The sequence below is a fragment of the Halichoerus grypus genome, chromosome 2 (assembly GCF_964656455.1).
Source record: "Halichoerus grypus chromosome 2, mHalGry1.hap1.1, whole genome shotgun sequence".
In the NCBI taxonomy this organism is placed as follows: domain Eukaryota; kingdom Metazoa; phylum Chordata; class Mammalia; order Carnivora; family Phocidae; genus Halichoerus; species Halichoerus grypus.
Window position 1 is genome coordinate 122022900 of NC_135713.1, and position 17362 is coordinate 122040261.

Consider the following 17362-nt stretch of genomic DNA (forward strand, 5'->3'; position numbering starts at 1 on the left):
ACAGGGATGCCGAAGGTCAGTGGGTAACAGTCACAATTTCTTTGCTGCCGCCTTTTAGCAAGAAATAGATTTTTTAAGACTGAGTACTTCGCTATCCACTATCCTACGGGAATAAAGAAAGCTCAGCCGTTCACTTATATTTCCCTAATAGCTTGCCATTACACTGCTGGCTTGGCGTTTTCCTTCACAAAGCAAAATCTTAGTTGGGGTGGGTGTGTGTGTGTGTGTGTGTGTGTGTGTGTGTGTGTGTGTGTGTCCGTCCGTCCGTCCGTCCGTCCATGCACACGGACTGTTGATGCTTATAGTTCTCCATGGCCACATTCGTGTACCAAGCTGAACTCTGATTTCAAACCCCACTGTCTCTGCCTCCCAGAACCCCTTGCTGCCCCTGGCCGAGCTCTGTCACTCTCTTAATAGGAGGTGACTGCAGACCAGAGTCTCCAACCCGTGGTTAGTGGAATTTACATAATTACATCAGCCTGCTAATCTTCCTGATTTGGTCAGGAAACACTGAGAGCATGTTCTCGGCTAAAAGTAGGTTTGACAAGGATCCCTGGACATAGATATTTGGTTTCAAGTATAAGGAAACGTTGATTGCAAGTAAGGTCTAGAAATGTCTGTGTCGTCTGGCAAGTTCCTTTTCTTCCTGCCCTTTGTGTGCTTTTGACCACACACGGCTTCTGACACTCGTAAATGGAGAATGGCTGGGGGGGGGGGGTGTTTCCAAAATGGACGGCACATTGCTTGCTGCATAGAGATGTTCTTGGACAAGGTAGCAGTCTGTGAGAATCTTCAGCGTCTCAAATGTAAGAATAAAGGAGTTAAGGCAACATCTACCTCACATCAATGCAGACGTTCAGAGTAATTAAACATGATCATTACCCTTTAGTAATCGTGGTGACACGTGATGTGTGTTAGAGCAGTCTTTCAGTTACAGGGCTAGCATCGGCTTTGGATTCTTTGCCCAATTTCTGGCACATAGCAGGTCTTTACTAAGTGTTCAGTGAAAAAGTAAAGATTGTGTTTAGAATCCTAGCTGCGCTTAGGATGTTTATACCTTCAGTTTTGATAGCTTTCCTTGAACAAACGCTCAACATAATTTGGAAATTTAGTTCGGATACAGTGATCTGACTCCTAAGTCTCCCCTGAAACCTTTGAGGCCCGGTCACCTTTATTTAGGTGAACTAAGTCCCCTTTTTCCCAGCAGAGAGAGAGACAGAGCAGAAGCATGGGGAGTGGGAGAGGGAGAAGCAGACTCCCCGCGGAGCAGGGAGCCCGATGCGGGGCTCGAACCCAGGACCCTGGGATCATGACCTGAGCTAAAGGCAGATGCTTAACCGACTGAGCCACCCAGGCCCCCCTAAACCACCCTAGCTTCTTTAAACACAACTGGAGACACGGGAGATGCAGTCAGGTGTGGGTTTGGCAACCTGCATTCTTTAAAAATTCTGAAAATGCATTTTTTTATTAGATCTGGAACAACTTAGATGAGCAGCACATGATTGTCAGTCGGGCAATAGCCGTGTAGAGTCACCAAGCAGAGGTTCCCTTTCTCAGACCCTCAGGCCTCCCTCGCCTTCTTCCCCACCTTGAGTTCATTTACAGAGTCGCATACAGTGTTTTTGGAAACTGTCATCTGGCTCTTGACTCTTCTCATCTATGAAGAGTAGATGCATCCCCAGCTTCCTCGGCCATGACACAGCTCAGGTGACAGGCAGGTCATGGAGACTCAGGTTGACCTTGACCTATACCTGGAAGATGATCCTGCTTTTGGTATTGCTGACATACCAGGCACATAATTTTTTGGTGGCCCTGATTCTGCTCTAAAACTGTAAAAACACATAGTTTTTCTATGGATTTGAAGGTACTTTAGAAGCCTTGTTGATGATGGTTTGGAAGCATGCCTGTGAACCAATGGCCCTCTCCTTATTCCGGCGCTTGAGGTGTTTGAGCCTTGACGTGGAGTATATCATGAGCTTCACCGACCTTACCTGGGTCAACTCCAGTGGGGAGAAGTCTTGGGAGGAGTAAATGAGACACATCACTGAGTAAAGGGCTTAAGACAATGCCTGGAACTTGAGAGCTTAAAACATGTTAATTACTGTTGTTGGTAGTAATAATAATAGTATCAGGAGAATAGTAAGTCCTCACTAAATGTATAGCTGCTATTATTATGTATTTGCCCTTTTAAATTTCAAGCATTTGTAAGCAGCACGTCTTTGTACCAAGTGGGTGCCCAGTAGCACTTAGGGCACCCCTAGGCACACCCTAGTGACTGCATGCACACTGAGAGCTCTTCCTCTGTTCTCTAATGGACATCTGTTCATTAGGAAAACTGGACTGTCGGGACAGGATCTTGCATCTGTCATCTTCTTCCTTTGGAAGAAGATGGAGACTTATGAGTCCATGGATACCAGGATGGAGAGTGTCTGACGTGAGAGCCTGTCTCTGTCATCCAAGCAGCTTTTGCAAATGACACAGGCCATTATGCTCTTCCTATGTAATTTTATGACTTCGTATAATGACTTGAATAACCCTAACAATGGAGGAATTATAGCATCATTTTACATGACAGATTATTCCAGTGGTTAACATGTTTTTCATTTCAATTAACATTCATTATTTTGTCTCTGGTTCAAAATAGCCAGCACTGTTAGCTCTCTGAGTATCTTCCATCCTTGTTTTAGAAGCAATTAGTTCAGATTTTGCAAACAAATTCAGTGTTGTTTTTGAATGGGCAGTTTGGTATTAACAAGAGAATACACTGCTTGTGATGCTGGCTACCAGCCGACAAACACTGGGATTGCTGGAAATGGGCCCTTCTTGGGTGGGTTCTCCATGGCTCTGAGCTGACAGGTCTGCTTTAGAGAGCTGATGAGAGAACAGACACAGGACAGAAGAAAAGGTCCTGGGACTGTGACCAGCTGTTCCATAAGCCTCAGTTTCTCCCTTCTGTATAATGGGTTAATGACAGTATCCACTGTCAGAGGGTCATGGGGTAGGAGGAGTCAGGGAGATGTGTTCAGGGCCCTTAGACAGGCAGGTGGTTGTCCCACAAAACTACTCAAGTCCTGCTAGCTACTGTCACTTACTATCTGGACTTGCTTTACTCTTTGACCAGCTGTTTACACAGAGTAAAGCAATTTTATCTAGTTATGCGCCTGTTAGAATACCAGGGTGCTATACAATGAAGGGCCTTTTTTCAATAACCAAAAGAAAATTAAGTCAACAATGCTGCATAGGCTCTTAGCAGCCCCCGCCCCCAGTATACCCTTAAATTTTTTTTGGACCCAGTTTGTGGAATTTCATCATGCAGGATCGATGTGAAGAAACATATACCTGCCCATCTGTCACTGAGAAAATTATTCCGAAAGTGTCTGTCCTGCCACTGTTTTGCCTTAGGTCTTGGCTATGGTCCTCCTCTGGTCATGGCCAAGTGAACTGATGTCATCAAAGACCTCGTTGAGTCAACTGTGGGGAATTAGCAGGAGAGGGGCCTTGCCTTGATTGGTGAGGGTGGGGACATCTGAGTGAGGAGTGGCAGGATCCAGTGGGAAACAAGAGCAAGACATTCCTGGTGTGTGGACTTGAAGGTTAAGGTTGGCATTTCCAGGAACTAGGACGGGAACGTGTTGGAAAGAGTGGTCACAGTCTGGTCGGTCTCGCTTGTAGCTGCTGCCCTCTTGTAAGAGTGTGAGTTGCTCTTGTAAATAATATGAATGCTAATACATTTATTTACATACTATACTGAAGAGAAATCCTCTGAGTGGTGTTCCAAAGAATCGTTTTGGAACAGTGTAAGTCTTGAAATTGAGACTATCGACATGAGATTCTGTGCTGTGCTGTTCCCTTGCTAGAAGGGTCCCATCATTTGAGTACTACCCAATAATGATTGCTGATAATTTCCATTGTTTGAATTTTCACTTCAGGCTATTATTTCTTTATAATTAATACTGAACTTAATATTTCCTGTTTGTTTAAAAAACATGTAAATATTGTGAAGAATGTAGAAAAACTTACTCTTTCAGCAATTCTTGAGGATTCCTAAGAATTCTGATTTCTCGTTCCTAAATCCTAAAAATTGGTATCTGCTGGGAATTTGGAGCCACTGCATCAGAGGTCCTTACCCAGCTTGGGAAGCAGTCTGACCTCTGGAACGGGAGGAGCCTTCAGCCCTGACGTGCAGAGCAGGGTTCCCTCCACCCCCTTCTCAGGTGGCTTTAGAAAATTTTTGCTAATTGTTGTTTTTTCAAGTTTGAATTCTTATTGCTTAAAACCACACACTAGGTCTGTCTTCTAGTTAGTGCTGGTAATTTCCAGAAATAAAAGAAGGAAGTTCTAAAGGTCCAGATTAATAAATTCACCTTTTTCACTGAACAAACTCATGTGTTGAGGGTTGACCGTGTTTCCAAGCCTCGGGAGCACAAAAATGGTGACAGCCGGTCTACCCTTGAGGCGTGCACAGTACACTGAGGAAGATAGACTCAAAAAGAACTGCTTTAGCTGCAGTGGATGTCACAGCTCAGTCTGAACCAGATGCAGTGTTGGCACAAATAATGTCATGATTAGTCTCCTTGAGGTCAGGCTCACAGGTTCAGGAGCGACGTCTTGAAAGGCAGTTGATTGAAGCTGGAACGAGGGACAGACATGTACCATGAAGGCAGAAAGTCTTTGTGCAGTCATGTAGACTTGCATTTGCATGGCTCATACAAGGAACATGGAGGAGGCTCATAGGGCTGGCTGGAGTTGGAGCAGGAGACTGAGTGATGGGGGAAAGTGGTGAGGGCACGAAGGGGAGGTGTCCAGGATGGGCTCCAAGGCTTTTAGCCTGAGTCTACCCCACGTCCTATCGGAATAATCGTAGCCACTTACATTTGGTCAAGTCAAAGCAAGGTTCTCACTGGGAGACTAGGTGGGAGCCTGACCGGAAGTGATCACAGGACCACGGCGGCATGGGCATGCAACCAGACTGCCTGTGGAGGGGCCCCAGGAGACTTACTGGGGGAGGGGGGAATTGAGCCGGGGCTTGTAGAATTTTGCCTTAGGAGGCAGAGAAGATGGAGGGGAGCGATGTGGGTGGGAATGAAGATGCATCAGATGGAGGAAAAAAATCCACATGGTGGTACAGGTGCACAGAGATGGTTGTTGTGCTCTGGAAAGCAGCAGAGGGTGGCTGGAGTAAAAACACTTGGTGGTGGTGGTGGTGGTGGTGGTGGTGGGGGTGGTGGTGGTGGTGGGGGTGGTGGGGGTGGGGGTGGTGGGGGTGGGGGTGGGGGTGGGGGGGTGGGGGTGGGGGTGGTGGGGGTGGGGGTGGGGGTGGTGGTGGTGGTGGGGGTGGTGGGGGTGGGGGTGGTGGGGGTGGGGGTGGTGGGGGTGGGGGTGGGGGTGGTGGGGGTGGTGGGGGTGGGGGTGGGGGGGGTGGGGGTGGGGTGTGTGTGTGTGTGTGTGTGTGTGTGTGTGTGTGTGTGTGTGTGTGTCGGGGTGGGAAGCAGGCACTGACCCTACAAAGGTAGGGCTCAGTCAATGTAATACCAAAACTAGGAGTTCAGCCTGTGCCCTGGGAGGGGGGTGGGAAGAGGGAGGTTTTAAGTATGGGAGTCATGTCATCAGATTTGTACTTAAGAATCATCTCTCTGCTTCAGAAACATAAATGCTGGGAATTTTGGTAAACTTAAAAAAAAAAAAAAAGATTGAGAATAAGCAGTTAAGCACAAGAGAAAAAGAAGTGCCCATGACCTGCCAGGTATCTGTGTGCTGTCCTTTCTGGGCTGCTTGTGGGTTGGGATTTTCTTTATGGTGTTGTCAGTAGGGTAGGAGGTGTGGCTGCCCCTAGCACCAGCCAGCTCAGGGTGGAATTAGGGCTTCATGGCCAATTGAAAGGCTGGCAGGACCTGCTTCCCAGATTAAATTGCTTGTGTCACGCCAGGTGATGAATGTCTGTGGCATTGGGTATAGCAGTTCCATCAAGACACCTTCATAGGATTTCATTCTTGGACTTAAGAAGTGAAATACCTTACAGTCCGAACACTTAGTCCCTTGCCTTGACTGGATGGGTTACGTTTTAGGGTTTGGGTGAATTGTGGTGATTGAAATATACACACAGTAGCCAGGGAAGTTCTGCCTCCATGGGATCACATAAACTTGCAACATAACTTTATATAATTTGTCCCCGGACAGAGACCATAGGTTTGGGTGCCATGTCCACCAGAGTCCTAGTGAGGTAAGGAACATCTGGGTTTGCTCCAATATGACAGGTAGGCCTGTTTTACTGGAAATGTGAACATTGAGATTGGGTTGGCCTTTTTACCTCTAGTCCCCAAGGCATCCTACGAGAGAGAGGCCAGACATGGTGCCTCCATGACCGCCCGACGCTGGGTATGCTCAGCTTTCTCCTTTGCAGGTGCAGAGCCAGGGACAATGTTTCAGAGGAGTCTTATTTATAAAATTGCCCCCTGATGATGAAAATACAGATGCCAAAATAGGAATTAAAATGGTCCCAGAGCGGTGTCGCCGTTTCCAGAATAACTTCATTTTGACAAATGCATGTGAGGTAGCTTTGCTGTATTTCTATGTGACACTGGCCAAGTCACATCCTGTCTGTGTCTCCTTCCTCATTTATTATAAAGTAGAATTGTTGGACTAAATTCGTTTTAAGGTATTTTCTTGTTCTGACAGTCTGTGATTTTGTGATGAACTTCTGAGTGAGCGCTGCGGTGGTCAGCACATAGAGACCCACCCACTCACCCCCCGGGGATCGAGGGAGCCTCCATGATGCCCCCGGCCTGCTAGCAAGCATCAGCCAGCCTCGTCTCTTTGTGTCCTCATGATGAACTTAGTTTAATAGTGAAGTTCAATGTCCAGGGGTAGGGATGGCCTGTCATTAACTGGTTTTTGATAGGTGATTCCATTTCTTCCTCAAAGCCATTGGCTCGGTGTTCACTTCTCCCTCCTCTCCCTTTGGTTCAGCTCCTTCTTTCCTCTGGGGCGTCATTGTACGTGCTTATATCTGCTGTAGCAAAGCTGCCCAGTCTTTGGGCTTTATAGCCTCTTTCTGGGAACTCATAACAAGAATTGCTTCAGCATTGGCCATGAACACTGGGGACTGACCCAGGAGAGGGGTTGCCAGATGCCAGAACTGCTCCCTGTATTTGTGCATTCATTATCAATGTCAGACAGTCTGCCGCGTGAATGATGATAAATGTGCGGCGTTCTGCCGAAGGGATCGTGGACTCTCAGATTCACCCCGTGCTGACAGCCCGCTTGGCCGCTGCATGGAGTCCCATCACCCATCCTCCCTTCTTCTCTAGTCTGGAGCAGACCTTGAAGGAGTCAGGTATGTTTGGCAAAGGATCCTAGGAGACCTCATGTCCATGTGATTTAGGAATGGAGATGTTTTTATTTCAGACACAGAGGCCAGGACAAGGTGGGCAGCTGTTACGGAAGCAGGGAGGCATTGGAGAGAGGACCACCCCTGACAAACACGTAGGTGCCCCCAAAGAAGTTTTAAGTTAGTAATCTAGGTGGGGCTGACAGGGGCTGAAGAAGAGAGATTCATCCTTGGTCACTGTGCAGCTGCGTCAGTGTCATCATAATCCTAGTCCTAGCCACTGATTGTCTTCCTGACTGTGGGCAAGGCTCTTACCCAACTTGGGCTTCACTTCTCACCATTCGTAAGATGAGCAAGCTGGACTAGGTGATCTCATGGTGTCCTTGTGGGACCTTCTTTTTCAGTTCATTGGTCAGACAGGCCCAGCCCTCTGGCCCTGCCAGCCTGGCATCGCCTCATGGCCCTAAAGGTTGTGCTGTGGGTACATGGTCAATCTTACAGGTAGTTTCCCAAACAGACCTTCCTCCTTGGACTGCTTCCCCCATATGGCTAGGGAAGGTTGAAGGTAGGATAAAAACCAGGTTGGGGGGTACTCTTCCTAGATCGTTTTCTTTCATTTGGAAGAGGGTGGGTCACCTCAGACTCCAAATCCAAATTCATATGGAGCTGGAGATTTATTCCGTAACTAGTAGAAAAGCTTTCCTTCTGTGGCCCCATGAGTTCTTCCGGAGAGTTAAATGCCATTCCAAGTCTTGGGCCTTGGAATGAAGTCACATTTCTCTGGCAGTGGTAATTTCATCCTCTATACCCCATTATATTATTGGGGCAAATAAGAATTACAGTGACAGCTGACATTTTTATGGCTTTCTGGTGTCTAGGCATTAGACCGAGTACATGCATCAGCTCATTTAATCCTCATGCCACTGGCTTGAAGTAGATTCTGCTTGCCCCCCGCCCCCATTTTACAGATGAGGAAACTGAGGCTTACTTAGAGTTCCAGGGTTACATATCCTGCCAAGATCACATAGTGAGTAAGTGGCAGAGCTGAGATTTGTGCTTGATGTCTTCTGACTCCGGAGCCCAGAGGTTAACCACCAGGCAGCAGTGCCAAGGGAAAAGCGCTGGCAGGGCCCCGTGATCACCTGCTGGATCCACACGGTCCATCCTCCTGCTGGAGCTCGCCCCATGGCCGTGAGAGTCCCCCCCTGCTTTGTGCGGGGAGCAGCTGGGCGACGAGAGGAAGGGCGCAGTCGCTGCAGGCCTTTATTTCAGTGGCTTCTCATTCAGGGGTGGGGTGCCTTCCGTGGACATAGGCCATCCTAATAGCATCATTTGTCATTATGACACAGGTTAGGATGGGGGAAACTGGAGCCGGAATGGGAGAGTAGAATTCTGATTATTTTAGCAGTTTAAAGTGACATCACAGTCAGAGCCTCTATAGAATGGCAAATTGGAAGCTGGACTGAAATTGCTTCAAAATGTATCCAGAGATCGTTTTCCACAGCTGTGATAAAGTCATTTGGTTGTGTTGGGAGATGCGTTTCTGTCTCAACTGCTATCTGAGTTGTGTGTGTGTCAGCCCGCTGGGAAGGCTGCCCATCAACCCCGGAGGCGTGCAAACTCCGGGGTGCTGTGCCCGGGCGCCCCGGACATGCCGCACCCTGGACCGGGGGGCTCGGGGAGCTGGTGCAGCCGCTCCCTCGTTGTTTCTTTTAATGTGCTGTGAATGTTTTTCCATGTCACCAAGTCATGTTTTCCGTTATTTCTCCTGGTCGCATCTGGTGGGTGGAAGAACCGGGGCTTTTGGAGCAGACTCTCTTGTCCCTGTTAGCGTTGGAACAAACAGGAACAAACTCGCAAAGGCCTCCAGGATGCGCCTGGCTGTGTGACCAGCCCTGTTGTTGATTGATTGGGCTTTCGTCCAGGCAGCTTGCAGGTGAGACCCGTGGGGACCGGAGCTTCAGTGAACTTATCCCCTCTCTTTCCATCCTTAGGCAAAAGAAGGGGAGCGTGGCCCACAAACACTGGGTCGGACCCTCGAATCTGGTGAAGTGCAAGCCCTGCCCTGCGGCCCAGTCAGCCATGGTCTGCGGCTCCGATGGCCACACCTATACTTCCAAGGTCAGTCATCTCCGTTTTTTTTTTTGTCATCGAGAATATCCCATGTCTGCGTGTTCTCACTAGTCTCTGTGCTAGTACGAGGGCCCGTGACTCTCGATGGGCTTTGGGCCTCACCCTCAAGAGGCTGCCGCATGAATAGACTCTCTAGCCGAAGAGACAGGATACAAATGTTACCTCCCATGGAACTGGAGTGATCAAGGACTATGGGGAAAGGATGGTTTCTGAGGGTGGCGTGTGATCCTAAAGTCAGTCCAGGCAGGCTTCCTGGAGAAGGTGAGGTAGCAAGCGGTTCCGCAGATGTGAGTCCCATAGCTGAGCCTGTGGGTGTCTCTGGAGTTTGCTGTAGGACATGGCCTTGCATCTCCCACAGCTCGAGCTGCAGTGCTTTTCTCTCTCCTCCTGTTGTCTCTGTGAGGCTCCCTTGCACTTAGATTCTGGGGCTGAAGACGGTTGCTATCAGCAGCACCGCTACCAGGTGGTTCTTGGGCTGGGTCCCGTCTTGGTCCTCCCTGCTCTGCACACACAGGTGACAGTGTCTCTTCCTGTGAGCCCCTCACCATCCTAACCTTTACACCATGGGGCTCCCACAGGGCTAGTGGGGGGCCCTCCCTGCCTGCTGTGCCCTGAGGCTTTTTTGGGTTATTTCGAGGCTGTGCCATGCTTTCCCGCTGATTCTCTGTTGCACAGATGATATATTTTTGTTCACTGAAAGCAGAGTTGTATCCTCTCAGATTTTCACATTTTTCTAACTAAAGGGGATATGTTTAACAAAACAGGAAGCCAGAAGGTATGTCTAGCTTGTACTCAGGCCCGTGTAATCTGCTTTTTGGACCTCAACATCATCATCACTCTTTGACTGTTTGTTTATTCTTTCAACACATATCATCTGAGCCCTTCTTATGTGCCAAACTCTGTGCCAGGTGCTGGGGAAACTTAAGAGTGGAAATAAAAAAAAGTTCACACATCTTCGTAGCCAGAGTCAGGAATCCTTATGTCCCCAGCCTCCGACCTGCCCTGGGAATTAGAGCTTCTCTGCCCAGGGTCACAGTCAGTAAATCCTGGTTAAATAGTCCAGCTCAGCTTAGCATACCCACCCTTGCCCCTTCCCCTCCTGTCCCTGGCCCCTGATGGAATCCGTTTGAGATAGTTTGTAGTAGGAGGGCTTGCTGCTGGCACCCTGAATACGTCTGGAACTGTGGATTTTGGGGGGCACTCATGAATTTGTTCTAGCCCCCATTCCACAAAGGCAGATGAGGCCACCTAAAGCCCACCTAAAGCCCAGCTTCTAGGGATGTGAACAGTCACCTGGAGATTCTGCTAAAATGCCCATTGCAACATAGCAGGTCTTGCGTGGGGCCTGAGTTTCTGCATTTCTAACAAGTTCTCAGGTGGTGTCCATGCTGCTGGTCACTGGACCACACTAAATAGTGAGGACTTTGGTTTTTATAGACCTCTCCTAATAGATCTCCTTACCTCCCATCTGCCCTTCCCCTGCCCCCAAAGGTCGTTTCTGCGTGACGGAAGAGGTGGGGAGGATTCTGTAATAAAGGTCTGTTTGTGTGTCTCCCCCTCTTAAAATGCTTGGCTATCTTTCTTCTTCCTGCTAAAACTAAACCCCAGACCCTTTCTCCTTACTAATGGAGACTTCCAGAGTCGGCTGCCTTCCTACTCCATCATCACTCCTTATAGAAAAACTCCTTCCTTCACTGGTTCAGCACGCAGTTTGTGAACATTTCTAGTTGTTCTAGGCTCTGTGCAGAACATGACAGTGGGGACTGGGACAGACACCATTCCAGCTCACTGGTGGTTGCAATCTGGTAGGGCAGACAGAAATAAATAAGTAACCAAACAGATAAATACGCAATTTCAAATTTTGGCAAGTGTTATAGTGGGGCTGAGAGAGAGAGAGAGAGAGAGACGGGGCGGGGGGGAGAGGATGCTTTTATAGGGGATGGTGCGGGAAGTCCTTTCTCAGGAGGTGTCCTTTAATAAAAGTGGAGGGTAGAATGTTCTACACAGAGAAAATAGCCTGGGCCAAGGCTCTAAGGCAGGATGCTGTGTGTGAAGAAGGAAGAGGATGCCTGTGTGGCTGTCACATTGGGGGCTGGGGGGAGAGGGAAGGTGAGAGAACAGTCTAAGAGGAGACCTGTAGCCAAAGCTGGAAGGTGAGCACGTCATCCAGCAGTGCCTGGCTTGGGGGACACTTGTTACTGTAACTGCCGCCTTCTCTGTGTCTGCCTTAAGAATGTGAGGCCCCAGAGACAGAAACAGTGCCTGTCCCCACCTTCACCACGCACGGGATGCAGTGCGTAGTGGGTGCTCAGTGAGTATCATGGACGAGAGGGGAGCCCCCAAGGACTCTGGCTGAGACAGAATGGCGAGAAGCTGGTCTGTGTAACCATCTGGGATTGGGAGTGAATGGGTTGCAGAGAGCTTAGTGATTGAGAAAAATAAGCTGTCCCCACCCCTGGCCAAGTTGCTTAGCTAAACACCCAGCCCGGGGCTCTGGCAGAGTCAGAGTTCTCCTTGCAATGCTTCTGTCTTTGTGAAGATCCAGCTTGTGCTGTTCAAATTATTCCGTCCAGCTCTGGAGTAAACTGTCTGATCCTCAAGCCTGAGACTGGAGACAGGCCATGAAATGTCAGTGGGTGATCAGGGCTGTTGGGGCAAGTGGCGTGTTGCACATCAAAACCAGCAAAAACCTGCCCGCTCGCGTCTGTCTCTCATTCGCTAAAGGAGTTTCAAATGCCGGCTCCCTGTGACTCCCGAGCTACAAGGAGCAGTAGTAACCTGTCAGCCGTGGCTTGAAGTGCTGTCAGTTGCCCAGGGAATGTCTCTGGAAATGCTTGCTGGTCATGGCCCCCTGCAGTCTGGGCAGGAAAGTTGGCTTTTTGTTAGAGAAGGTTGCCTGCTCACCGGTACTGATAAATAGCTTGTAGGAGAGGCAGGATCAGGATTAGGAAGAGTCTTGCAATGACTCCTGATTGTTCAAAAGAAGTGTGACTTCCAGATACTGCTGTGCCCTCAAAGCCTTTATTGGCCTCAGCCCGCCTGTTGTGCTAGTGTCCTTGAATTCCAGCACCAGCTGAAGCAGAGTCCTCAGTTTCCCAAACCTACTCAGCTGTCTTTTCCAGAAGCAAACGAAGAGATCTAAAGCATTCTTATTAGGAGCTGTACTATCCTTCTCCCCGTTCTCCATATTGGGTATACGGAGGCCCACAGAGCCATGGGCAGCAGCGGAGTTTGAAACCCAAGGCTTCCTGCCTCCATGTCTGTAACCAGCTGCTGCTTTTTTTTTTTATTATGTTATGTTAATCACCATACATTACATCATTAGTTTTTGATGTAGTGTTCCATGATTCATTGTTTGCATATAACACCAAGTGCTCCATTCAGTACGTGCCCTCTTTAATACCCATCACCAGGCTAACCCATCCCCCCACCCTCCTCCCCCTATAGAACCCTCAGTTTGTCAGAGTCCATAGTCTCTCATGGTTGTCTCCCCTCTGATTTCCCCCCCTTCATTTTTCCCTTCCTACTATCTTCTTTTTTTTTTTTTTTTTTTTTAACATATAATGTATTATTTGTTTCAGAGGTACAGGTCTGTGATTCAACAGTCTTACACAATTCACAGCACTCACCATAGCACATACCCTCCCCAGTGTCTATCACCCAGCCACCTTATCCCTTCCACCCCCCACCACTCCAGCAACCCTTAGTTTGTTTCCTGAGATTAAGAATTCCTCATATCATTGAGGTCATATGGTACATGTCTTTCTCTGATTGACTTATTTCGCTCAGCATAATACCCTCCAGTTCCATCCACATTGTTGCAAATATGGCTGCATAATATTCCATCGTATATATATTACCACATCTTCTTTTTCCATTCATCTGTCGACGGACATCTTGCCTCTTTCCATAGTTTGGCTATTGTGGACATTGCTGCTATAAACATCGGGGTGCACGTACCTTCGGATCCCTACATTTGTATCTTTGGGGTAAATACCCAGTAGTGCAATTGCTGGATCATATGATAGCTCTATTTTCAACTTTTTGAGGAACCTCCATATTGTTTTCCAGAGTGGCTGCACCAGCTTGCATTCCCACCACCAGTGTAGAAGGGTTCCCCTTTCTCCACATCCCCACCAACATCTGTCATTTCCTGACTTGTTAATTTTAGCCTTTCTGACTGGTATGAGGTGGTATCTCATTGAGATTTTCATCTGGATTTCCCTGATGCTGAGTGATGTTGAGCACTTTTTCATGTGTCTGTTGGCCATTTGGATGTCTTCTTTGGAGAAATGTCTGTTCATGTTTTCTGCCCATTTCTTGATTGGATCATTTGTTCTTTGGGTGTTGAGTTTGATAAGTTCTGTATAGATTTTGGATACTAGCCCTTTATCTGATATGTCATTTGCAAATATCTTTGCCTATTCTGTCGGTTGTCTTTTGGTTTTGTTGACTGTTTCTTTTGCTGTGCAAAAGCTTTTTATCTTGATGAAGTCCCAATAGTTCATTTTTGCCCTGGCTTCCCTTGCCTTTGGCGATGTTTCTAGGAAGAAGTTGCTGCGGCTGAGGTCGAAGAGGTTGCAGCCTGTGTTCTCCTTTAGGATTTTGATGGACTCCTGTTTCACATTTAGGTCTTTCAACCATTCTGAGTCTATTTTTGTGTGTGGTGTAAGGAAATGGTCCAGTTTCATTCTTCTGCATGTGGCTGTCCAATTTTCCCAACACCATTTGTTGAAGAGACTTTTTTCCAATGGACATTATTTCCTGCTCTGTCAAAGATTAGTTGACCATATAGTTGAGGGTCCATTTCTGGGCTCTCTGTTCTGTTCCATTGATCTATGTGTCTGTTTTTGTGCCAGTACCATACTGTCTTGATGATTACAGCTTTGTAATAGAGCTTGAAGTCCGGAATTGTGATGCCACCAGCTTTGCTTTTTTTTTTTTTTTTTCAACATTCCTCTGGGTATTTGGGGTCTTTTCTGGTTCCATCCAAATTTTAGGATTATTTGTTCCATTTCTTTGAAAAAAAGTTAATGGCATTTTGATAGGGATCGCATTAAATGTGTAGATTGCTCTAGGTAGCATTGACATCTTCACAATATTTGTTCTTCCAATCCATGAGCATGGAACATTTTTCCATTTCTTTGTGTCTTCCACAATTCCTTTCATGAGTATTTTATAGTTTTCTGAGTACAGATTCTTTGCCTCTTTGGTTAGACTTATTCCTAGGTATCTTATGGTTTTGGGTGCAATTGTAAATGGGATCAACTCCTTAATTTCTCTTTCTTCTGTCTTGTTGTTGGTGTATAGGAATGCCACTGATTTCTGTGCACTGATTTTATATCCTGCCACTTTGCTGAATTCCTCTATGAGTTCTAGCAGTTTTGGGGTGGAGTCTTTTGCGTTTTCCACATAAAGTATCATAGCATCTGCAAACAGTGAGAGTTTGACTTCTTCTTTGCCGATTTGGATGCCTTTTATTTCTTTTTGTTGTCTGATTGCTGTGGCTAGGACTTCTAATACTATGTTGAATAGCAGTGGTGATAGCAGACATCCCTAACGTGTTCTTGACCTTAGGGGGAAAGCTCTCAGTTTTTCCCCATTGACGATGATATTCACTGTGGGTTTTTCATAGATGGCTTTTATGATATTGAGGTATGTACCCTCTATCCATATACTCTGAAGAGTTTTGATCAAGAAAGGATGCTGTACTTTGTCAAATGCTTTTTCTGCATCTATTGAGAGGATCATATGGTTCTTGTTCTTTCTTTTATTAATGTATTGTATCACATAGATTGATTTATGGGTGCTGAACCAACCTTGCAGCCCAAGGATAAATCCCACTTGGTTGTGGTGAATAATCCTTTTAATGGACTATTGGATCCTATTGGCTAGTATTTTGGTGAGAATTTTTGCATCCATGTTCATCAAGGATATTGGTCTGTAATTCTCCTTTTTGATGGGGTCTTTGTCTGGTTTGGGGATCAAGGTAATGGTGGCCTCATAAAACGAGTTTGGAAGTTTTCCTTCCATTTCTATTTTTTGGAACAGTTTCAGAAGAATAGGTATTAATTCTTCTTTAAATGTTTGGTAGAATTCCCCTGGGAAGCCATCTGGCCCTGGGCTTTTGTTTGTTGGGAGATTTTTGATGACTGCTTCAATTTCCTTAGTGGTTATAGGTCTGTTCAGGTTTTCTATTTCTTCCTGGTTCAGTTTTGGTAGTTGATACATCTCTAGGAATGCAGCCATTTCTTCCAGGGTATCTAATTTGCTGGCATATAGTTGCTCATAATATGTTCTTATAATCGTTTGTATTTCTTTGCTGTTGGTTGTGATCTCTCCTCTTTCATTCATGATTTTATTTATTTGGGTCCTTTCTCTTTTCTTTTTGATAAGTCTGGGCAGGGGTTTATCAATCTTGTTAATTCTTTCAAAGAACCAGCTCCTAGTTTCGTTGATCTGTTCTACTGTTCTTTTGGTTTCTATTTCATTGATTTCTGCTCTGATCTTTATTATTTCTCTTCTCCTGCTGGGTTTAGGCTTTATTTGCTGTTTTTTCTCCAGCTCCTTTAGGGGTAGGGTTAGGTTGTGTATTTGAGACCTTTGTTTCTTGAGAAAGGCTTGTATTGCTATATGCTTTCCTCTTAGGACTGCCATTGATGCATCCCAAAGATTTTGAACAGTTGTGTTTTCATTTTCATTTGTTTCCATGAATTTTTTGAATTCTTCTTTAATTTCCTGGTTGACCCATTTGTTCTTTAATAGGATGCTCTTTAGCCTCCATTTATTTGAGTTCTTTCTGACTTTCCTCTTGTGATTGAGTTCTAGTTTCAAAGCATTGTGGTCCAAAAATATGCAGGGAATGATCCCAGTCTTTTGGTACCGGTTGAGACCTGATCTGTGACCTAGGATGTGATCGATTCTGGAGAATGTTCCATGGGCACTAGAGAAGAACGTGTAGTCTGTTGCTGTGGGATGGAATTTTCTGAATATATCTGTGAAGTCCATTTGGTCCAGTGTGTCATTTAAAGCCTTTATTTCCTTGTTGATCTTTTGCTTAGATGATCTGTCCATTTCAGTGAGGGGGGGTGTTAAAGTCCCCTACTATTATTGTACTGTTGTCAATGTCTTTCTTTGCTTTTGTCATTAACTGGCTTATATAATTGGCTGCTCCCATGTTAGGGGCATAGATATTTACAATTGTTAGATCTTCTTATTGGATACACCCTTTAAGTAGGATATAGTGTCCTTTCTCATCTCTTATTATAGTCTTTGGTTTAAAATCTAATTTGTCTGATATAAGGATTGCCACCCCAGCTTTCTTTTGGTGTCCATTAGCATGGGAAATGGTTTTCCACCCCCTCATTTTCAATCTGGGGGTGTCTTTGGGTCTAAAATGAGTCTCTTGCAGACAGTATATCGGTGGGTCTTGTTTTTTTTATCCAATCTGATAGCCTGTGTCTTTTGATTGGGGCATTTAGCCCATTTACATTCAGGGTAACTATTGAAAGATATGAATTTAGTGCCATTGTATTACCTGTAAGGTGACCGTTACTGTATATTGCCTGTGTTCCTTTCTGTTCTATGTTACTTTTAGGCTCTCTCTTTGCTTAGAGGACCCCTTTCAATATTTCTTGTAGGGCTGGATTCGTGTTTGCAAATTCCTTTAGTTTTTATTTGTCCTGGAAGCTTTTTATCTCTCCTTCTATTTTCAATGACAGCCTAGCTGGATATAGTAATTCCTGGCTGCATATTTTTCTCATTTAGTGCTCTGAATATATCATGCTAGTTCTTTCTGGCCTGCCAGGTCTCTGTGGATAGGTCTGTTGCCAATCTAATGTTTCTACCATTGTAGGTTACATATCTCTTCTCCCGAGCTGCTTTCAGGATTTTCTCATTGTC

The 17362-nt window shown here is 46.2% G+C and overlaps 1 protein-coding gene across 1 annotated transcript in view; it reads left to right on the top strand.

The window, feature by feature from the left end:
* Positions 1–17362, top strand: part of SPOCK1 (SPARC (osteonectin), cwcv and kazal like domains proteoglycan 1) — a 557700-nt gene that overhangs the window by 388841 nt on the left and 151497 nt on the right. Inside the window, exon 5 of the mRNA XM_078067479.1 lies at positions 9322–9448. Within this exon, the coding sequence (XP_077923605.1) occupies positions 9322–9448 (127 nt within the window). The remainder of the gene's footprint in view (positions 1–9321; positions 9449–17362) is intronic.